The sequence below is a fragment of the Plectropomus leopardus genome, chromosome 24, assembly GCF_026936395.1.
Source record: "Plectropomus leopardus strain MGB_pleo_1.0 chromosome 24, ASM2693639v1, whole genome shotgun sequence".
Classification (NCBI taxonomy): domain Eukaryota; kingdom Metazoa; phylum Chordata; class Actinopteri; order Perciformes; family Serranidae; genus Plectropomus; species Plectropomus leopardus.
Window position 1 is genome coordinate 6762769 of NC_142199.1, and position 23920 is coordinate 6786688.

The 23920-nt window shown below is 39.1% G+C and overlaps 1 protein-coding gene across 3 annotated transcripts in view; it reads left to right on the plus strand.

Annotated features, from left to right (window-relative positions):
* Positions 1-23920, plus strand: part of LOC121962862 (protein FAM184A) — a 65238-nt gene that overhangs the window by 25420 nt on the left and 15898 nt on the right. For all 3 annotated transcript variants that reach the window (XM_088074612.1, XM_088074611.1, XM_042513178.2), the window contains 9 exons: positions 2353-2475; positions 3499-3660; positions 7855-7976; positions 8310-8460; positions 16489-16603; positions 18389-18486; positions 21478-21631; positions 22920-23047; positions 23180-23364. In XM_088074612.1, coding sequence (XP_087930738.1) covers positions 2353-2475; positions 3499-3660; positions 7855-7976; positions 8310-8460; positions 16489-16603; positions 18389-18486; positions 21478-21631; positions 22920-23047; positions 23180-23364 — 1238 coding nt within the window. The remainder of the gene's footprint in view (positions 1-2352; positions 2476-3498; positions 3661-7854; positions 7977-8309; positions 8461-16488; positions 16604-18388; positions 18487-21477; positions 21632-22919; positions 23048-23179; positions 23365-23920) is intronic.

Sequence of the window (23920 nt, forward strand, 5' to 3'; positions counted from 1 at the left end):
GGTCAGCACGCCCCTGTTTTAGAGAAGCAGGCAGGAGTACAGGCACAGAAATGAAGTAATATACTGCTGTGGATGGGGAACAGTGACAAAACATATAGAGAACCACAGTAATGAGTCCTAAAACCTGGAAATCCATTCGCAATTCAGCACCTCCGGTTCCCCGGTCTCAAAGTCAGTATAAGGTCTGTGGCTGAAAAGAAACTTTCACATATGTTTGATAACATAAAATACATCAGTAAATACCCCACTTTGAAGCTTTTTTTGTGACTTAAGAAAGACGGTTGCTAACAAGTGGTTAAATGAGTCTGCAGAAATGATGCCAATCACATCTTTACAGCCTCGTAGCCGTGGCAACGTGACCATAGCATACTTTGTTTTAGCTTAGCAATAGTGTTGCCGGTGACTGCAATAAGGCTTTAAAAATCCTGAAAATAGCGTTCATTTGTGAAGATAATCTGGCTGTACAAAACTTGTAGGTATCGGAAATGTTTGTTCACCTCGGAGCTTATTTTCTGCATTGATCCAATCCAATCAAAAAATCCCATAGGCTTTTTCAGTCCGGCCTACAGAAAAATGTCAACCCTGGGGCACTCTATTTCAGCCTCCTAAAAAAAATCAATATCAGTTTAAGTGTACATTGTATTTAGAATATTTGAATTTGAGTGGCATAAAAAAGTCGAGGTGAAGCGCCAAAGAAGAGTAAATGGGATGGCTTTTATTTTAAATTTCACTTCCGAGCACGTTTACAACCAGCAACCGACAAACCTGCATAATACACCTTTAACAAGATTATTTTCTTTTTTTAACGTGAGGTTTTTTTAAAGTAATTTCAAGTTTTGAACTACCTAGTTTTTATGATGTAATACAGCTTAATGTTGCCTTTATCTGTGTTTTTTATGGGTATTCATTCTCAGTGTTTTTGTAATTAACGTTGGTTGATCAGTTATTTCCCATCTTTTATGGTTGAATAAACTGAACCTTGAACCTTGTGAAAAGCTGGAAGTAACATGGTAACAGGCTCATCTACAGTAACTGGGGTAAAGAAAGAGGATTACTGGTTGGCTCCCATGTGGATAAGATAAGATGGGCAGTTGCTTTATAGTTTCCTCACGTCATATTGGGAAGGATGATAGAGCTTGGAAAGATCCTCATTGTTTCACACCATCAGTAATTCACATGCTGAACCAGTTTTCTAATAGGAGTTGGCAATACGGAGAAACCATCTACTGTTAAGTGTATAATACAACTTTCTATGATGATATGATGTACATACGGATTGTGGTATAGCAAACTGAATGGAAATATAATGGAGAAACTTTTAATAAATAAAATTAACAGATGGGAATGTCACTTTTTGGCTCATTTAATGAAAGAAAAATATGATAAATCAGAGTATATTGGTGACAGTATTTCCATCTTCATTTGTATCATTTTCTGCAAGGATCATTTATAACATTAAAGGCACAACTGCTGCAGAATGATCTATAATAAGTGACGCATTTCCATGGCCTCACTACATTAAATATATTCCCATATTTAGTAGCTTTACTAGCATTAATGAAAGGTTGCACAGTGATCAGAGTTGTTGTTGAAAATGTGGGGGCAAGAAATGTTGTGCATTTATTAAATTAGCATTACTTTAGCAGATGTTTAGCATATTAAGTGGAACATTTGATATCACAGTGAAATTAGAACCATTTGACCACAATTTGACCACAAAAAATCTGTCTCTGAGAAAACTATAGTGCTGTGTATCCAGCAGGACAGCACTAAACAACACAAGCAAAGCACAATGATGTTGGTACTTCTTAGAAATATCCACTATAGATACACCAGTGCTGGGAATTAATATCTAAGGCAAACCAAGACGTGGAAAGCATTTTCTAAGAGAAATCCAGAGTGGCCCAGAAAGGATTTGGTGCTTTGGTTTGAAGGATTAGAGAAACGGGATGGTCGGATGAGATGGCCTTTTAAGTTTAAATGACAACTCACGTGTCCTTCCTCCATTCAGTAGCCATGCTTCACACTCAACAACTGCCACGACTCCATATTACGGCACAAATGGGATTTACACTAGCTTCCTCACTCCACTCCTTTTTTAGAGATTATACTTTCAGTGGGAAATACTGCAGAAACGAAGAGAAAGAGCTGCTTGGCCTTTTTAAAGTAAACATGCACCAATAATTTGTCTTTTCAAGTATTTAAATTGTTTCGTTTTTTTGTCAGTGATGATGTTTGAATATAAAGTTAGAATAAATCTACTGTATGTATTCAGCACTAATGAGTTTCCTGTTGTCTTTCCTCTTCTTCTCACCCATCTCTGCATGCTCTCTTTCTCTTCCGTCTCTACAGAAAATGAGTCAGGAGTTTGAGATTAAGCGTCTGTCATTGGAGGAGCAGCGAGATCGCCTTCAGCAGCAGCTCGACAACTTGAAGGAGGAGCTCTCGGCCAAACTCAATATGGCCAATCAGGAGGTACGTCAAAGGGTGACTCCATCCGCCTTTTTTTGTAGGTTTTCAAATGGAGATGCCCACTCAGCTGTCTGCAAAAGCAGTGACATAGTTAGTGCGCTGATAATAATACCTGAGAGGGATAGTTCTGATTTTTTAAGTCAGACTGTACTTGTACCACTTTTCCTTCCTCTCTTCCCTTTGTTATATCAATAGCCCGTTGCCTCGTGCATGACAGGTTCAGCAGAGCAGCAAGCCCCTATGTGTGTTTAGTGTGCATGTTGGTTCATGGCCGTGAAGTGTGTAGATCACCACTCTTTGCTGCATTTTACACATCTCTCCTACTGCTGGGCAGACAGAAGCAAATGCTGCCAAACAAGTCTCCTTGCAGTCCTTCTCTCGTGCTTCCTCTCTGATTGAGTTCATTAAAACTTCTGCCTTTTATGCACAACAGCTGCCAGTATAATGAAAAATTAAATTAAAAAAAAAACACGATAAAATTGGAGAATCAAAGCTCTAATTGAACTTTGCATGATGTCCACAGCAGAACGTTGCTTAGCTTCTGTGCTGGTTAGCGTGACAGAGGAATAAAGCTAATTTAAATGACTAAACACAAGATTCTCAAAGAAGGCTTGGCTCAGTTACAAAGAGGCACAATCGGCGTGCTGGGGTCTTTTTTTTTTGTTTTTTTTGCAACGTCATCATGCAAAAAGTTACATCAAGTCGTGTGGGGAAACGTTTTTTTAAGGACATGGGAGAATAGCATTTTGAAGCTAAAACATTTTTTCGATGACCTTTGTATGTTTGGATTTCAATACAAAAAAAACTACTTAATTAAGAAGCTACAAAATGATAAAAAAAGAAAAACCTTTAAAAGAAAAATGTGTACTAGACCTTTAAGTAAACTCTACTTAGAGTCCTAAAAATGTGACCAAACATTCAGTGTTATGACCTAGATCTCTCTCATCCCTTAAAACCTATGATTAGCACAATAAACAAAAATAAAAATACTTAACTAATACGTAACCCCCGTGTTGCTCTCCTCAGGTGTCACACCTCCAGGAGCTGGTCAGGGAGGGGGAGCAGAACTTGGGTTCAGCTCAGACGCAGATCAGCTGTCTGAGAGAAACTCAGGAGAAACTCAAGATAGAACTCGATGCCACGAGAGCCCGAGTCCGAGAGACCAGCAACCTGCTGACTGACCTACAGGTGAGGAAAATACTGAGGGATTTACATGTTCATGAAGTCCTGCTATGTTTTTTTTTTTAATAACTACGTCATTATCAGAAATTATAGGGAAATATAAATGTCCTTGTACCCAAAGGAAATATCCATCTGTTATTTATTATTGGATATTTTAGTCTCCATGTAGGTTGAATTATACACTTGCCTTTGGACAAATTTATCATTTTTGCACGTTCAGCTGAAAGACTATTTACACTGGCGCTAACAATTAACTAGAATTAATTAAACAGAAGCATGCCAATTGAACTCTACTTTACCTCCAATTAATATTAAATAGACAGTTCTTTCTTGGAAAGTTATCAGGAAAATGATTCAGAAATCAGAGATCAGTACAATAAAGTGTAAACAGAAATATTTACAGAAAGGATCAATAAATAACATTTAGCAGTAGATGACTGTTAGCATTTTTACCGCAGCTTTTATGTGTTGCTTTCAAACAATAAACACAGACAGGATACTCTGTCTCTGTCAAATATATCTGTCAGGTCTTTGACAAATGGTGCTGCTATTACAGGCAGTCACTTACATATTTGCTCAGCCGTGATACTGATAAACTAAATGAAGGCGTTATAAGTGTGAGTAATGAGTACTTTCTCAGCTGTTTGGATCTAGAAAAATCAGCAGAAAAGTTAAGTCGCAGTTTAGAAAACTGTAGTTGTTATTGTAATTTCTCAAATATATACAGTCTTTTTGTTGCATGCTGGTGCGGTGAGCTAACTGTTCCTGCAGGGTCCAGCTGGTCGCTGTTGACCTCGGTTATGAATCATCACAATGCCTTTGAAGATTTGCCTGTTTCATGTTTATTAGAGTGGTTTTTTTTTTGTTTTTCCTCTGTTTTATAATATAAAGATTCAAGTTTCCGGCCCTAAATAGTGTAAGGAGCTTGTAACCTGCTGAGTTATTTACATTCAGACTGCAAAAAAGATTTTTTGCTCATATGTGACTCAGATCTTGTTTTTTTTTCAGTGTGAACAGCACATGTAATATGGATTCTGACCTTTTATATTTTAATGTGACTTTCATATGTGATCCTAAATCAGATAAATGTCTTATTTATGTGCCTCTACGCAGCGGCTGGAGGTAATCTCAAGAACGCAAAATCTCAAGAATGCCATCAGGAAATTTCTTTAAATTTGGCACAAACATCTACGGGGACTTGACTAACTAATTCGATTTTGATGGTCAAAGGTCAATGTCACTGTGACCTTGCATCTATCCCATGGCCTTTCCTGTCTGATTCTTGTGAATAAAATATCTCGACAAGGCCTTAAGGGAGTCTCCTCAAAATTGGCACAAATGTCCACTTGGGCTCGAAAACCGCCATTACTCAATGTCATATGTCAGAAGGGGACACATTTTGTCAGATACTGAATTGGCGACACTAATCTTTGGTGTCCACCTTGAACCTGTGCAGACTGTAAAGACCTTTTGTGCTGCTGGGTTTTCACAGACATGGACGTAAACTATAAGCGCAGCTTGACTGGTTTGCGGAGGCATAGAGCCGCGAGTCAGTAATTAAAGTTTGCACTGTGGCCTCAACTTGTTTCAGTGAACTGTCACGTAACGATCCCACCACTCCTGGCTCTGACTTTCAGTCAGAGCGTTGACATGGCAGCAAAAGGCTATTTGCGATGTAAAGATATAGCGGAGTAATGGCATCCTGACGAAAGAATGAAGTCGTGCTTCTCTGTCTGTGTTGCTTTTCGTTGGTTTGTTGTGGTGAGCCAGTCTGGATGCGCTCATTTTTCATCGCCACCACTTTGCACTTTGCACACATGTCCGAAATTACATCGAAACAAAGATGGAGTGAGAAAAAAAGAAAGGAAGGATGAGGAGATGGGAGGGAGGAAGAACGTTTTGTGAGCTAGGAAATGAGATTTAACTGAGAAATAAGTGCGTACTGAAGGCCAGCTGTGAGATAATGATGATGAGGCTATTTTGAGTTGAGTGGTCTCATGTTTGAAAAGAGCCCCGCTGGTACAAGAGCGACAGGAAGAGTGTGTTCAAGAGGGACAGGAAAGAGACTGCTCGCTTTTTATTAATATTTTTATTAGAAATAAAATGAATCTAGGATTGTTGTTTGGAAAATCGGATCATTGCAAAATAATAGAACAAAAGTGATCAAAATGTAAACAAAAACATGCAAATTAATTGAATGTAACACAGTCAAAATGCTCAAAAATAAGGTTCATGATTTAGTTAAAAAGTCACAGCTGGTGGAAACTGGCTCGTGAAAATCAGAGTACAAAATACCCAATAAAAGACAGAAAAAGAGCGAGGGTACTAGAAGAGACAGAGGACAAAGAGAGTGAATGAAGAGTGATAATTAGATGAAATTGCAGAGCGCTGCTCTTTGCTTTCCCACCAGAGCTTGCGTTCTATAAAAAGAGGATTTGGTTTGTTTAAAAAGGCCTAACACGGGATTGTATCTTGTGTTCTCACTGAGCTCATTGCGGGAGAGACACAAGCAGTGAGCCAGCTGATCCCTGCGTCACACTGAATTTAGACCAGCTATTGTTTAGCAGCCGAGGAACCCTTATAGCTTATACTTGCTTATTATGTTTGTGAAAGGAGAGAAAAAAAGAAACAAAGAAGTTCAGCAAAAGGTCTGTCAGGTTGTTGCATGAAATTGTGAAAATTAAAGATCCTCTCAAGAGAAAATCAAGTTTTAACCTTGTTAACATGTCCATATGGTGCTACAAGAAATATTATTGACAAAATAAGCAGTCAACAGCGTTTGTTACGTCAAAAACCAGAGCAGCTTTCCATATTATTTAAAAATGCTCTGCGAAACAAGACAATTACAGAAGAGAGGCAAAGTGTAGCAACATGTCGGTATTCTGTAAGCTATCTTTTACTTTGTCTTCAACTTGTTAGAGTTTGCAATCAGGAACAAGGTTCAGCAACAGATTATTAGCTGTTTGATGATAGTCGAACCGGCTTATGTTACCGTTTACAAGCAGAGGTTTGTGTGTTTGATGAGCTGAAACTGCAGGTATTATTATTATTATTAGTAGTAGTATTAGTGTTAGTTTTTTGTTTTTATTTTATGTTGTAGTAGTAGTAGTAGTGGTAGCATTATTAAAAAGTAAAGATTAGAGAAAAGTTCAAAATATGAGTACAGAACAAAACATATACAGAAAACAAAGTTTTGTTTTCTCCTTCCTCATTAATCAGCTCATGACCCCTCAGATTTATATGATGACCCTATGGAGGGGCCTGACCCCAAGATTGAGAACCACTGGACTACCAAACTGACCAGCTACAACAGTAACATGCTGCTCACTACAAATTACAATCTAAAAATGTCATATTTAACCATATATCACTCACAGGCACCACAGGCTGTTTCACAATTTGTCATATTTTCCGACTGCCCTGCAGGTTTTCTGCAATCATGATGCATGTCACAGAACAATGAAATAATCAAAATGATTATGATGAAATTGCAGAGCTCAGTTACAGTGAAATGTGACTCATCTCCACTGAGTGTTTGTTCTTTTTTTGTCCCTAATGCTGATGAGACCATTAGTCATTTTATGTGAGAGATGCAGTCCAGCATGGACCAAAGTGGGCCTATAAATATCCAAACCCCCAGATAACCTGAGCAGCAGACACAAAAAAAGCTTTCAAATCTTCTAGACACACCCAAAATTATTTGCATCCCTGTAACAGATTTATTTTTCCAAAATATTTAGATGGGAACTGTCATCTTTAACATAACTTTATAAACATTTGACTCTGGATTTAACCACCTGAGCACTTCACCTGGCAGTGGAACAAAAGAGCTTTTCGGTCTTGTAATGAAGTCATCAGCAGATAAACCCCGAAGCCTCTTCAACAGGAAACAGCTGACCTGGTGAAGTTAGTTTCTGCCTCAGAACCTGCACATTATAAACGCCCTGTAGCCGTGACATTATAAATAGATGTGGAGGTGGGCATTATGAGTCATCCACCGTTCAGCTATTGAAATGCTGCATCTGGTCAAGTACGGCAATTTGGAGATTTTCTTTTAGCAGCTACACATTGTTACTGTTAACCATTCAGCACTCTTAGTATGATGACACAGTTAAGTCCTGATCACACAAAAAATCCCACTGTGTGATATTTTCTTATCACGGCTAAACTTTGTGCACCTGGTTTTTTGTGTTTTCGTAGGAGGAGATCGAGACCCAGAGACAGCAGCATGAAGCCAGAGTGATGTCCATCAGAACAGAAGAGAAACAGAAGATGGACAAGATGGCAGACGACTTGGAACAGAAATGGAGAGACGCACTGCGGTAAAAAAAAAAAAAAAAAAACCCCAACAGTCCTCATATGTGTTAGACTCTGTCAAGCTGTCAGTGTCACTTTCTCGTGTTTTGCTCTCCCCATTTGTTTCCTCATCCATCTCTGTCATATCGCTCGCCTCCTCTGCTTCACAATCACACTTGTTATTATCATAACAAGTTGACTTGTTTTGCCAAAGCACTCATGGATATTAATAATTGGAAATGAACACCAGCGGAGCGAGTTTTTGAGGCTCCACTGGCATGCAATATTTACAGATCAGCTCTAGCAAAATGAAGCAGAATGGGCACAAATGTAATAAAACATCATTTTGACTTGTGTAGGGAGGAGGTGCGTTTGTTGAAGGAGGAGCTGACCGAAGAGTATGAAGCGGACAAACAGGCAGCGCTGACTCAGCTCTCGCAGCAGAAGGAACTGGAGATGATGGCGGCACGAGAGGGCTGGCAGAGGAAGGTGGAGGACCTGCTGGAACAGGTAAAGCACGAATAATGCAAAAGCTGCGACATAAGGAGCACATGCATGTCATGCTGCCACCAGCGTATTTTGCGATGTGTGCTAAATTAGTTGCATCACACACACCTGGCACTAGCAGATGCACAGACTGTTACATGCACACGCGTATCTGGTTTTAGAAAGTGATGCAGATATTATTTATGTGTTTTGCAGTGACTATAGTTGTACTTATTTAGCAAATAGAATTTCTGTCTTTTATCCAGGAAGATCCTTGGGGAAAAAAATTGAACCACTGGTTAAACCAAACTAATGGACCAAGGTCCTTGAGTGTTGGACTGGGAACAAAATTTGGCACTGGCAATTTTCCTCTGGACCCCCGGCACAATAAGTAGAGAAAAAATCATGTTCCTTGCTGGAATCCTCAGCCTGCGGCTGCTCCTCTGTCCTCTCTTTCCTCCTCTGGTGCTGCCGGCAGATTGTTGTCATTACTGCTACTAAAGAAGATTTTCAACGCTGACGTTATTTTTAAATAGTTCTGACATTTTAAAACATCCTGCAGCATCAGCTGCCAGAATTTTTTTCTTTTTTTGTTGAACCTTCCCGGCTCCAACTTTTTCGTTTTTTGGGCTCCTTTTTCCATCTCATTTGTGTTTTTATTCCAGTTACGCCAGTCTGCCTAGATTTTATTTCCCGCTTGAGCTCCGACATTGCATGATGGACCGATTCACATGATTCACTGTGGGGTGAGGTGACAATGGCCAGTACCACTGCACCTGCCTTAAATAGGTAGACTATTTACATTTTTGGGGCCATGTAACCCCTAATCTGTCACAGCATCGAGTAGGACAGCCTATCTCTCTTTTCTTTTTTCCCCAGAATTTTTTTCAACTTTGCGTCTGGCAGCCCTGTGGCTCACATGGTGGGTCAGCCCATCTGGCACGTCAGAAATGCCAGACCGGCCAGTAAGACTGGATTTACTTTAATCAGCAGGCAAAAGTACTGAAATAGGTAGCATACGATCCAGAATTTAAACCTTCAGGTCTGCATATGTGATTTATGCAGTGGGCACATAGAAGTGCAGCAGCTTTTTGCACTATATTCATTCATTCACTCATTTTTATTTTTGCGTTTTGCATTTTTTGGCCCATCCTACATGAGATTACAAGACAACAGACTACGCATATATAGCACCAGTAAACTTGGATTACAAAGTTGCTAAAACCTTGAAAGCGTTATTTTAAACTTGTCATTTCTAAGTTGCAAAAACTTCACAAAATGAGTAAATTATATATAAACTTAATTAGATATAAAGTAAACATAAATTAAGATTAATATTTACTTACATTTTTAGAGAAAGTGGTTTACTAGATTATTTTTAAAAGTAAAATCAACTTTTAAAGTGCACTTAATTCAGGCGAAGAAATCTAATATAATTTTGTTGCAAAGATTTGTTAATTAGCAGCAATATAGCACAACATGAAAGTGAAAACAGCGCTCTGCTTTTTTCAGCGTCAGTGTGCAATTAAAATATTTTGTCTCCGGAAAAAAAAGAATAATTGTGAGAAATATTCCCAATTTCAATATTGATCAAAATAATCGTGAGCATCATTTTGACCATAATCGTGCAGCCCTACTTGAAACAGGTCATATGTGAACCAAACACAATAGATGTGTTTGTTAACAGAGTATTGAACTGGGGAATATTGAACCTCTCCTCAATGTTATTTTTGGGAGGGTCAGGCTCAGACTACCAACTCAAGATTCTGACGGGTTTTCAGCTGGAGCAACATAATACGATATTTTGTGACTCTGAAATTGAAATTTATACAGCGGCGTTCTCAGGGACAGGATGAAAGCTCGAGGCGGTGTGGTAAATCAATGGTGAAGCACTTTCATATATTTTGGGGACTGCCCTCTGATCTGTTCATATTGGCCAAAGAAATAAGGATCATTTTTGGAATAGGAGCTGATTGCTCTTTTGTCACATTATACCTGAGCGAAAACCGGATAAATTCATGAAGCAGGATGAAAATCTTTATAAAGTACTTTTGGTTGAGTAAAAGAAAGCCATCAAAGGTAAGTGGCTGCAGGTAAACCTGCTGTCAAAGGACGGCTGGATCACAATTGTCAACGAAATACACCAAGAATACAATGTGAACGAATAAAATACTGGATAGAATAAACTGCATGCTCTAAAGCAGTGGTTCCCAACCCAGAAGAAGAAATCTGGACACAGTGGCTAGACCAGTTGGGAACCACTGATTTAAAGCCTCCTGCAGACTGTGAGATTTTAGCAAGTTTAGTGAGTCTACACTGTGTAACATAGATCTAACAAACTTGGGTACGACATCAAGTTTGATGTATGCAGACTGTGCGATGACGCTTACAGAATCGCAGGCTAAGACATACGTCCATCGATGTCTATGCAATAACAAAATATTGTCAGCATGCATCACCCATCCACACCACTGTAGGTGTAAGAGAAAAACATAAACAAACATAAATCGAGCCCTTGCTACAGTGGCATTTATGTGAGCAAAGAAAGTCTGAAGAAGAGCAGGTGAAGGACAGTGTGGATGCAGTCCTGGCCTGTTGAATAGAGGCCAACTTGGCACGCAAATTTTGCAACGAGAGCTGAAGTATTCATACGATCGACTAGCATTAAGCACCAGTGTCGAGCTGATCAGTGCATTATTTCATGCTGCATTTCTATTCGTTGGTTAGCAGACGTAAGTCGTAACATGTAGCATGAGATGGTAATCCCAAATTTCTGATGCTGTCACAATTTTATCCCAGGCTCTTTGATCGACCTTGATAACAGCCATCCTTGGACCTCTGTCACTTTGCGACGTAGGGCCACTATTTAGGGCCAAAACCAAAGATATTGCCTTGTTTCTTCATGTTGGTCATCTTTCATGTGGGACAGCCCAAAATCTCACCGTGTATACCAGGCTTAAGGGTCTCCGTAGTTTTTACTCATACTAACACTCTTTTTTTTCTCACCAAAAAAAGAAAACATTCTGAACCAGAAAGTGTCCCTGGCTTTGATAGAAACAGCGACACCCACAATCTCGACCTTTCCCCCTGCACGCACTTTGGGACTCGCTTTGATTGACAGCTCCACTCGTTAAGGCCTGGAGACGGCCCGGAGCACAAACTGTGTCTGTCCGAGGAGAGATACAACTCCGTCTCTCTCGCACACACACGCACTCTCTCTCAGGCTTTGCTGCCTCTGACTGTGAATGTGATTTACAGCGATGCCATAAACAGCGACTTCACCTGCTTCACAATTCACATAATTCCCACAACAACAATAAATCGGCCTGAAAAGACTAAAGGATTTAACTTCTCTTCCTGTGCTATTTTTGTTCAGTTTCTCTGTTCTTTGCCCGCAGAGTGATGCAGAATGGAAAAACAGCTTTTGTTTTTTTAATGAGTTTTTCCCCAAAGCCTCTCCTCATACACATCGCTGTACATACACATACATACACACATACAAAGAGTAAGATCTGAAGAATGTGTGTGCAACATGAAATAAATAGTCAAGTTCTCTTCATAGCTACAAATACTGCAGATTTTTTCTAATGGGAGTGAAAGTGGAAATTAAAGCTCTGTAGCTCTGTAGTTGAGTTTGGGTTTAAAGCTCAACCGCTTGTCTACTTATCCTCATGGACGCGTCCGCGCTCAGCATACTGCCTCTGGGTAATTCAGAGCTCAGCTGAGTCACAGCTGAAACCTGAAAGAGACTCGGCCTGATTTTTGCCAAAATGCCAGTGGCCTTAGATAAACAATTTCTGACAAGCTGGAGGCAGCAACCAGCAATGCCAGCTTGGCAACTTTTCAGATGTCTTGAGGCCCAATACAGAACAGAAGAAGCTAACAGCGAAATGCTACAAGGTTAAAGGAAACTTTTTAGGAAATGCTCTTGTTTGTCTTTTTACACACAGAACCATCATTAGTTTTGGCCAAATAAAATGTCTCATTTTAACAATATTAAAATTGAGATGGTTGATTGATTGGTTCTAAGGCCAAACCAATCAATCTGTGTCTCGATGAAAGACTAAACAGAATTTGTGTACATGACAAAAAATAAACATTCATACTGGAAACTCGGGAGGTATGCAATACTTTTATTAATTATTTACAGGTTTTTATTTGTTTTTAATATATTTAATGATTATTTTAATATAAAAATTGGGTCATATGTAGCTGATAAATCCTGGACTGGGCTAAAGCTTGGAGACAATGTTTAACTGATGTCTGTTGCTTAGTGTAAGGAAACCTAAAAACTGAAGACCATATGCATGTAACACGCAAAAACTGTGTATTTCTTGTGAAAACTAAAGTGCGTTTTGAAAAGACGCAATGTATGTATCGTATCAAGCATACATTGACAGGCAGTCTGTGAATGTCCAAAAGTGATACAGAAGGACAATAACAGCAACCCCTGATCTAGCAACAAGCTAAAACATCTTTTAATGTTTTATGTGTTGTTTTCTGTTGTGGGAACATAGCTACTTGAATGCCAGCACATAAAACAAGAAAAAAAAGAAAATTCAGAGGGCCTCAGCAGCTGTAGCTATGACAATAGCATGAAGACACTTTTACATTGGTCAGATAATTAGACTTCTAAATACTTTCATAAAGACTTAGTTCGACTCTAGTTGTCTGAATCTCTAATAAAAGTTTTGGTAACTAAAAATGAGAATCACAGCTGCATTTTTAACTGATCATGCAGACTGGCTGAAAATAAACATCAAACAATGTCACAGACCAAATACCTAAAGAGCTTATACTCTGTGTGCATATGTGTGTTTGAGTGTGTGTCTGTGATCTCTGTGTGTGATTTGTCTCATCAAAGAGCTTTGGTGAATCATGCTTTTTAAATTTTTTATCTCTTTTGTAATTTTAGCCACATGAAGACAGCACTCTGAATCATGTGTATATGAGTGTATATGCAGTAGAAAGAATCGTTAAATAAAAGATTTTGTGTGTATGTTTGTGTGGTTTTATACCACACACATCATTATCATCAAACAACTGAAGAAAGAGAATAAATGAAAATGTTGAACTATTCCTATAAACATAAACATAAGACCTCAGCTGGAAAATATTTTTGAGTTTTATCCGAAACTCCAAGGACAGTAAATAGTGACAGAATACACCAAGAAGTTTAAAGAATATATATACAGTATATATAGACATTTATTGTATTTATTCATATTATTAATTATTATTAATTGTATTATTATTATTATTATATGATTTGATTAATGACATTTTCCATTTTTATATGTACATACACTTTTGTAATTGAATAGAAAAACTGCTATGCATTTGACTGAAATATAACTGTGGTTATTGTCAGCACCAAGGATTTGCTTTTTCCATTTGTTCTTTCTTTTTTTGCTTTTAGTCTTACCATTCCCTCAAAAATAATAATCACATATTTAAAAAAGGAAAAAAAAATGCAATCAGTAATAAAAAATAACCCTGAGCTGCAGCTCTATGCCTAATAATACTCTTATAATAACTTATCATTATAACTCATGCATACCTCAATGCTGGTTTTTATTTGTGTTCGCAGTATCGATAATAACATAGATGAGACTGTCCAAGAAAAGGCTGCTGCACAGACAAATGGACTCAGGTAGAAGTGAAGTGATCTGCTCTGTATTGACCTACTTTCAGCTGCACTGAAACACCAGCAGCACTGGAGGCTCAGAGACTCACACGCCCCTCAGATCCACTGTAACACTTCACTTCACATTTGAAGCGTTGAGCAACTCTGTTTCTGTTCTCACTCGAACCATGATTGAGACTCTCTGCTGTCAAAGTGAAAACAGAGAGTCTGTCCTGTGATGGGTGACTTATCAGTTATATTAAAATCATTTTTATAAGGCAGATTCTCAGACAGCCTTTAACCACACAGGGAGACAGGCTTTTATTTTGAAACAGGCTCTTTAATTCTTAATGTCCCTTGTTTTTTTCGTGTAATTATCTTTTTTGTAGTCTGGTGTTGATATAAACTGTAATACTCTCCATGTTTACATGTTGTTTTTAGAAGTTACATTTAATATTTTACTTAAAGCATCATTACAAAAACAGTTTTTCTCTAAATGGGAAAGTGTTTGGCTGCTTTGCTGTTTGGATGCAGGTCTCTCTTCACCTGTTATTAATGAAGTCCTTTGTGCTATGCAGAATTTTTTGGGACTGCCATTGTTTTGCAAATCACAAGTTAATTCTTTACATTCAAATCCCAAGTCCTAAACTTTGAGTTTAGAGTCCTTAAAATGTCTTGTGCTCTCAACAACAGAGTAGTAATATATGAGACACACAAAACTCATAGTTTTATATTCATGTTAAAACAAGTTTGTTGGAAGATGTTGCATCTCCGTCTCTCATTTTCAACCCGCATGGTTTTTGTTGATTATCGTGTCATTTTTACATGCCAGTTAAACTATCCTTGGTATCATTATTTCAAACTGGCACTCATGCCCATGGTTCTTTGGTTCATGGTTTTTGTCTCTTTCTTTTATAAAATCCCGACCTCACTTGCATGCTGTTACTGGCAGGAGGATACACACTACTGCCCAAAGGTTGCAGCCCATAAACATCCTGATTACAGCCAAAAAGAAGAAGAAAACACATTGGGCAGATGTCTATGTCGCCTCAATCTTCTCGAGGGGCAGAAGTAATGATTGAGAGGGATTAATACACAGGGTTTTTTTTACTAAAATCCTTCACAGTTTATCTCTAAGAGACAGCACTGATAATAAGATGTTTGTTTGTTCTCCCAAATTAATCCACCTTTTTTTAAACTTTTGAGATAAACAAGCCAAAATTAAGCAGCTAAAATCAGGTCTTGTTTGTCTGTCACTACCAGGTTGAACTGAGCATCAGCTTCGCACATTTGATTGACACATTGGCACGGCAACCATGAGTACAGTTTGAGTGGAATAGAAATTATTTACTGGATATATTCAACTCCCTTGTTGCTTTATGTGTGTGTGTGTGTGTGTGTGTGTGTGTGTGTGTGTGTGTGTGCTCGCACCATCCTTATCTATAATGACTTCTCTTTCATTAAGATATTTTCATTACCAGGTTGTAGCCCGGGGCTGCTTTGTGCGACTGTCGGCACAGGAGTACGTTTAATTAAAACATCAAGGGTTAGACACACAGTCACACGCTGCAGGTTGTTTAAGGTATTTTTACCTTGTTAGTCTGTATGTCCAGTTATTTTTCTGTAAAATAATCCATTTTCACTGACATGTAGCGGACACAGAGGTGAGGATATACTGTCAAGGTCATCTGTTGGTCTTTTTAAATCCATATCCAGTGTCGAACCGCACAAACTTCATCCCAGCCCTGCTCCTCATCCTCTCATTTTAAACCCGTCTTACCTTGCAGTCACTAATGTACTACTCCTACAGCACTAAATCCCGCCGGGGATTTAGCTGCCGGAGCTAGAGGAAGAGTGGCGTGTGGAGGGGCCAGAGCAGTCAGTCTGGCCTCTAATAGTTCCAATATCTGCTCAAAACAAAAACAGTTTTGTGTGCTGTGACGGGGCTTACGCTAGTTGGCTTTATGTTACTTGGTTCTGTTTGCTGTTGCTCGTTGTCTGACAAGCTGTCGGCGTAATCTCCAGCTACAGCGCTGTGTATCTTGAGTAAAGTCAAAACTATCTGCTGGAAAAATATTTTTATATGAGGATTAAAGAAGACAGGAGGAAACACAAAGATGTTTTAATGTTGACCTAATTAAATGTTTGCAGCAAGTCGTGCGAGTTGTTTTTTTCCTGGAGATATATAATTCTTAAATGGCTTTTTGGCTCTAAAGAAGACATTTCTTGTGACTTTGCTGCACAAAGGCACAGCCAGTAATTACTGTTTTTATTATTAGTAGGTGGGCACGCTGACCTGTCTACATTTTATTAATAATCTCAGTTTGTCCATTTCTTTACATACTTAGATGACTGTTTTGCCCTTCAGTATAAACACCACTAATTATTTCTGCTTCTCTTGGTATTTATTTTCCCTCTCTGTCCAGATCTCTCTGTTGAAACAGTCCCTGGAGCTGCAGCTGTCTCAGTCCCAGTCGTCGCTCCAGCAGCTGCAGTCTCAGTTCAACCAGGAGAGGGAGCTGCTGAGCCAGCAGCTGAAAGGTGAGCTGTCCGACCTGACGCTTTCCTCCAAAAGGATACTAAAACTGATTTCAGCGAGGGAAAAACTGCCATGGCTATTTTCACAGAGCTCTTATTGCAAAATATCTGAATGAAAATAGATTATTTGGATGCCCATGAGTCTTTCCCACTTTATGCTAATCCAATGCAGATTAGGGCAGAAATTGTGTTTTTTTATGCATGCGGCACAAATGTGTTATTTTCACCCATTGTATTTGAATATTTCTGCACACTGAGATCCCTTAACAGTTTTAGAATAGCATGAAGTGAATATGACTGGAAAGCTGAGACTTGGGATTTAATGAGCCCAATTTTATTCATGTGTGATGATGTTAGTCTCCATAGTAGCCATTTTTCTGTGGTGAGGCCACCTACCTCTTTGAAAAATACATCACAAAAATATGTTTATAGTAGGGAGGAGAGCAGTGTAAGAGGTTTTTTTTTTTACTGCATATACTACTGCAGTGGGTGTTGGTCTCCGCCAGGGTTGCCCCTTGTCTCCGATCCTGTGATTTTCGTGATTTTCATGGACAGGATCTCAAGGCGCAGCCAGGGGGAGGAAGGGTTCCGGTTTGGGGACCTCAGAATTACATCTCTGCTTTTTGCAGATGATGTGGCTCTGTTGGCTCCATCACACCGTGACCTCCGGCGTGCACTGGGGTGGTTTGCAGCCCAGTGTGAAGCAGTCGGGATGAGAATCAGCACCTCCAAATCTGAGGTCATGGTTTGCTGTTGGAAAACGATGGACTATTCCCTCTGGGTGGGGAGAGAGTTGCCCCAAGCAAAGAAGTTCAAGGATCTCGGGGTCTTGTTTACAAGTGAGGGTAGAACGGAGGGAGCGTGAGATGGACAGACGGTTTGGTGCAGCATCTGCAATAATGCGGACGCTCCACCGGACTGTTGAGCTGAGCCATAAGGCGAAGCTCTCAATTTACCAGTCCATCTCTGTTCCATCCCTCACCCATGGTCATGAGCTCTGGATAGTGACCGAAAAAATGAGATTGTGGATACAAGTGGCTCGGACATCCAGGAGGAGTTCAGAGTAGAGCCTCTGCGTCGAAAGGGGCCAGTTGAGATGGTTCGGGCATCTGATTAGGATGCCTCCTGGGCACCTCCTGCTGGAGGCGGTCCAGGTACGTCCTACTTGTAGGAGGCCCCGGGGCAGGATGGATATAGTATTTTATTTTATTTTATGGATTTCAGTCATTCTTACCTCAGATTTTTGTATCACTATCACGTTTCTATTTTATTTGTTATCTTAATATTTATGTAATAATTATTATTATCTATATTGTTATTATCTGTCTTATATTTATTAGAATTATTATTATTGTTACAATAATAATAATAATGATAATAAATATTATTATTATACTTTCTCGAACATATTACTTTCTTTTTTTTCTTTTTTGACTCTACAATGTAAAGCATACTTGGGTCTCTGGAAAAGCTCTATATAAATCCAAGCTATTTTTATTTTTATTTTAAGTTTTTCATTATTTCACACCCACTTTTGGTGTTATTTATTGTTACTGCAGTTTTATATTATTGGTAAAAGCCTCCCTGTTCACCAATTGTACTGCTACGGTTGTGACATACATCACAACAGCAGGAGATAAGGTCATGGTTTCTCCAGCATGATGGAAAAAGACAGCTCATTGCAATTAAACAACAGAACAGGTTAGGTTGAGACAGAAATGCTACATTTGTGTTTTAGCATTTTTGTGTTTTTACATGACATGTATCTGTTTGTGTGTGTGTTTGCAGAGATGCAGAGAGAGCATCAGAGGAGAGAGCATCGACTACAGGAGGCTCACTGCTGCGCCCTGAGCACCATGGAGGAGGCCAGACAACACCAGATAAGGGTAGGATTCACATCCAAGCACATCAAGCATGTATGCATGTAGGTGTGCATTCTTTGGCTTTGGATTTGGCATGTTTACCGCAGTCCTAAAAGTAAATTGAATCAAAATCTGATACTAATCAGATACATTGGCACAGACTCCGATTCTGGTAGTTGAGGGAAAACTTCACTCCCCAAATGATAATTTGCATATCAGTTGCTCACCTTGTGTAACCTTAAATTCATGAACAAAAACTTTATTTTTCTCACATACCTTCACAGTCAACGACATGATGAATGAGACTTTGATTATACTGCACTTGCTGTGTGAGCGTTGCTAAGCAGATGTTTTGATGTAGTTCTGCTATTTTTAAACAGGGACTAATGTGACTTAAATTAATCAAGAATTTTCTCATTTTTTGGATTCTTTGTTCACATGCGAGAAAAACAGTTTTTGGATGAGTAATTGACAAAGTCATTTGAGGTTGAAGTATTCCTTGAAGTTCAGGCAGAATTAGTTCAAAATGCTTTTATATATATGTGCCTGCACACCTGTGAAAATGTGCTTTTCAGGACAAAAATGTGCTGCTGCTGTAGCTATTTTTTACTGTTCTCTCCTGCAGCCTGTGATCAGCAAAAGTCCCTAAAATAGTGTGTCTGGTGCGAGCTTAGATTCTCAGTATGAAGACTGAAGATATTCTCTGACATTTAACTTGATTTGTTGTCCTGGGATTCTCTCCTGACGACATTATCCCGAAGTCATTTCCTCCTGAGAAGAAATTATCGCCTCATACAGTTCGGAAAGTGCAGTACCCAGTGTTGTAATTTGGACTTCTTTTTCAATTTAGTCTGTAGCACAGCTATTATAACTTTATGTGTGTGTAAAAGAGAAGTGTTGAGACTCTGTGAGTGATGCTCTACAAACTACCAACACAATACACAGACATTTTCAGTTGTTCTTTTAGCATTATTTTAATTTAACGATCCTTCTTTTCCTGCTGCAGAGTGTATTAGAGGTTAAAGATTCATAAAGCAATTAAATCAGCCGAGAAAGCTTCAGCGCTGTGAAACATTAGGTTCATCTACTTCAATTTCACTCATTTCCTTCTTCAGTGATATTGAAAATGAGCCAGAGTGGTAATAGCTTATTGTTGACTTTATGGTTGAACCTCTTATATAATTACACTGCAGGCAGAAACATTTGATGATTCCTGTCCTGCCCCATTGAACAAAGTGATTGTAGTGCTCTGTTTATGACTGGAAGTGTCTGGTAGCTTTTGATGTTGTTTCGCTTTCTCCTGGTTGAGGTCATGGATCACATGATGCACCTTTGTGGAAATGAGGCTGTTTAGGAGGTATGATTTTATATTGCTGAAAAACAGAATTAGGCCCGTTTTTGTTTAACTAGGGTAGAGCTGCAATGAATAATAAATTAGTTAACTGTTCAAATAATGCCTAACTAATGTGAAAATCAATTAATAAGTTTTAGTAAATAAATAAATTAGATGAAAAAGATCAAAGTTCTTTGATTCCAGCTTCTTAAATATGAATATTTTCTGGTTTCCTAACTTCTCTATGAAATGAACTGAATTTCTTCGGGTTGTTGACAAAACAAGACATTTGAGGACATCATTTTGGGCTTAAGGAAACACTGACTGACCAAACAAACAAGTGATTATTTGAGAAGATAATCAAAGGATTAAACGACAATAAACATATTTGTTAGTTGCGGCTCTAATCCATACTGACTTCCCAAAAACTGTTTGTGGATTTCTTTTTCAAAGTGATCTCATCCCTTCTTCTCATATTCTGCAGCCTGCACAGAAGCCCAGACTTAGTGTAATGACGCCAGGGAGCAGCTTTTTGAATTGTATCTTGAGGTTTAAGAGGTTGCCGGTCAGGTTTAGGCAACAAAACTAACTTGGTAAATCATTAGGAAAAAACTGCAGATTATTATAATGTTGAATGTCGGTATGGACCATGGGCCGGACAGGTGTGACATTTTGACTGCGTGTTATGTGTGCAACCCACCGCAGAAAATTGAAAATTGGCAATAGTGCCCGGGGGACACTGACAAAGTGGCATATTTTGATGCCCCAGGAGTCAGACCCAGCTCCCTCATTACAGAAAAAAACAAAATATAAACCTCTTTTCCCTCAAAATTACACCAGTGATTGTATGGTACATGAAGGTTGCATAGTCAGAATGGCGTTTAAATATATATAGTTCACATATATTTTGCATATGATTTTATTAAATCACATGACTTATGATGCTTTTTTACTGAAGAAGAACTATTCCTGTGCCTACGTTTAAAGATTCTCTGAGTTCTTGTTTTCCATGGAAGAAAGGGCTATATTGTCATCATCCTTTTTACAATCTCAATTTCTTACTGATCACACCATCATGCTATTTTTTAATGCACATTTTTTTATTATTTGCGGTAAACTGTGACTTTGGAATGACACTGCCAATTAAACTCCACAAAGAGAAAGCAAAATATTGTGATGACAATGATTTTATACTTTTTTCTTATTTTTCTCAATGTCTTGGCTGAGTTGTCTCACCACATTTCACTGTTTGTACTTATGTTTTGCAACTGTGAGCTGTTTCTTTTTTCACAGTGCATTGTGGGACAAATAGTGTCCAACAGCACACTCCAGAATGAAGCGGATTAAGTCTGCATGCTTACTGTTTTGGGTGCGATTAGTTTTTTGTCATTAATGAAACACTCAAAACCTGATGAGAATTAGTATGGAAATGGGACACAGCTGCAGTGTTCATTCTTGCTCATTGTTCGTCTTGTGGGTTTAATTTTCTAAAACAACACGGCTTCAGAAATGCAATATTTTCTTTTAGCAAGCTCTCAAAATTCCTCAAATTTGAGATGTCAGAGCACCCTCAGAGTTCTCACAACTGTGTCACCACATGGAGAAATGCATTTTTGATGATCCTCTATGTCTTCTCCCTTTCTCCTTTCTCCCTCCTCCTTCACTTCTCTGCCCTCCGCCAGGCTCTAGAGGAGCGTCTGAAGCAGGAGCAGAGGGAGGAGGTCCACGCTCTGAAGGAGGCCCACAGGAGGACCTTAGACATCCTTAGACAGCAGTCAGACCAAGAGCTACAGACGCTGCGATTTGAGCTGGAGGACGAGGGGAAAGCAAAGCTCGGTAAATGAAAACACGCAAACGTCACGGTTTTCAATGACTTCTCTACCCTCGGTGAAGATGTTTCTGCCCGTGGTGATTATGTTTCCACCTGCTGTGTTGATGCTTATTCCTGTACTGGTGCCTGCAAAAAATTCATCCTCATTCACCATCTCTTGACTATCAAAAGAATGGAGGAAAAACACAACCACCCGTTATCAAAGAGGCGATGCATACCACTGCAAGACGCTTGACTTGTAAAAGACTCTGAGAAACCGTGTGATAATGAGACTAAAGCAGCAGACTGCATTCAAAAAGAAAAATAAGATAAAGGCCAATCACACTCAGAACAAGAGTGACAAAACTTTTACCCGTTGCATGTTGTGTCAAGTCATTAAAAAGCGTCCCTGGATTTAATTGCATTGAGGGTACAAGTAGTCAAAACTGAACTTTATATTGAAACATCTGACATAAAGAGACTGTAATAGAAAATAATTGCCTTTGATACGAAGGCGACCTTGAGAATCAGGCTCTCAAATATAAGAATTTTAAAAAAGACCTCAGATGATGAAAAGCTCTGCTTTTGTTGGAAAATGATTCACAGGAAGATGAAAAGTAAATTTGTGACGTTTAGTGATAACTTGTACACACAGTCATTTAGTTTCATCCAAAAGTTTAGAAAATGTAGGTTCTTTCCAGCAAGATCCACTTTCGAAGCATCGCCATGGCTGCATATGAGTATGGGCAGATTGTAACTTTCACAGAGGCAAACAACCACGAGGCGGAAATTCTAGTTTGTGGTTACTAGGGCAGTGACGCTCCACTTGTCACTTTTTACCCAGCCGCCCAATCACAGTGGAGATGAGATGTCACAAATACCTCAAAAACAAAATTAAAACCAAGGAAAGAAGCAATAGAGGAGAAATAAAATACTGTGGCCACACAGGCCACACAGTCCTCTCTTCCTACATGCATCAGTCTTCCCCTCGTCCAGAACAAGTACTTGACTTTGTAACATTTTTACTTACAAAGGTGTTCCATATTATAGCAAACAGACGCAACCCAGCAGTGCGTTTCTCGGATTACTGCCTGGCGTGCTTGGAAAAACGCTTTGGTTGACTAACGGCCTTAAAAAAACTAACACCAGCAATGGTTCGACTATTGAAAATGTGGTCAGATAAAAGCTTATCAAACAACCAATCATAAATCTGCCCTAATGACATTTCTACCCACAATGCTGAGATGTTGCTTGTCAGTTCTACCTTATGTGTAAATGCTCACACACTCCAACTCAGATGTCTCTGTCTTGCAGCATCTCTTCGTGCAGAGCTAAACCACCTCCACGCTGCATCCATAGAGCACCTAAAGCAGATCCACCTCAAAGAAAACACTAACGTCAAACGAGAACTAGAGAAAGCTATGGAGATCAGCCACCAGCAGGTAACTGTGTCGCCTCTTTTTATATTGTCTGTTTCCTTCCTTGTTTTTTTCTTGTGTTTTTTTGTGACCCACTGAAGATCTTCCGACTTATGCTTTTTGTATTTCTCTGTTAATTTGTGAATCGCCTTTTAGGAACAAGAGCTCCTGGGTCGCATCTCAGAGCTGCAAGCAGAGCTGTGTTCCCGTAGCAACCGCATCACCGATCTGGACCACGAGATCCACTCTCTGAACGAGACCATCGATACTCTGACCAGAGAGCTGGAGATAAAGGGCAAAGAGGTGCTGCGGGTCCGAAGTGAAGCTAACCATCAGATAAGGTACATAATAATGGTTCAGTAGACGGTTTGAAGTTAATATGTTTGTTGTATCTTATCGAAGCGGATAGAAGTAAACTGTGACTCAACAGTAACTGACCCAGTTTACATACCATTAATCTCATGTCATGTGGGAATAACCATCTGAACAGCTCATGATTAAAATCATCATCTCGGGAAGTGCTCGTACTTTGAAACTCATCTGTGACGTGTTTCTGATGTCATGATGAGTTGATACTTTGTGGCACATTTTTCAAGCGAATCAAATACTATGACGTCAGCAGCGTTTGCAGTGATACAGTAGGTACAAACCTCTGACCTGCACACTTTTGTTCGAGTTCATGCTCTTACAGAGCTACTCTGGCATACAGTGTATGATTGTATTTCCACAAAGCAAGTAGGGCACCTGAATCCACATTTTAACAAATGTAAATGTACCCGAGTTAGCTGGAGAGCGAGTTTTCATTGGTAGTCTCTCGCTAGTTGTCGTTTTTATTAGGCATTCTACAATAATACATAAAAAAATTAAAACGCATGGAAACTGAGGTCAAAAAACGTC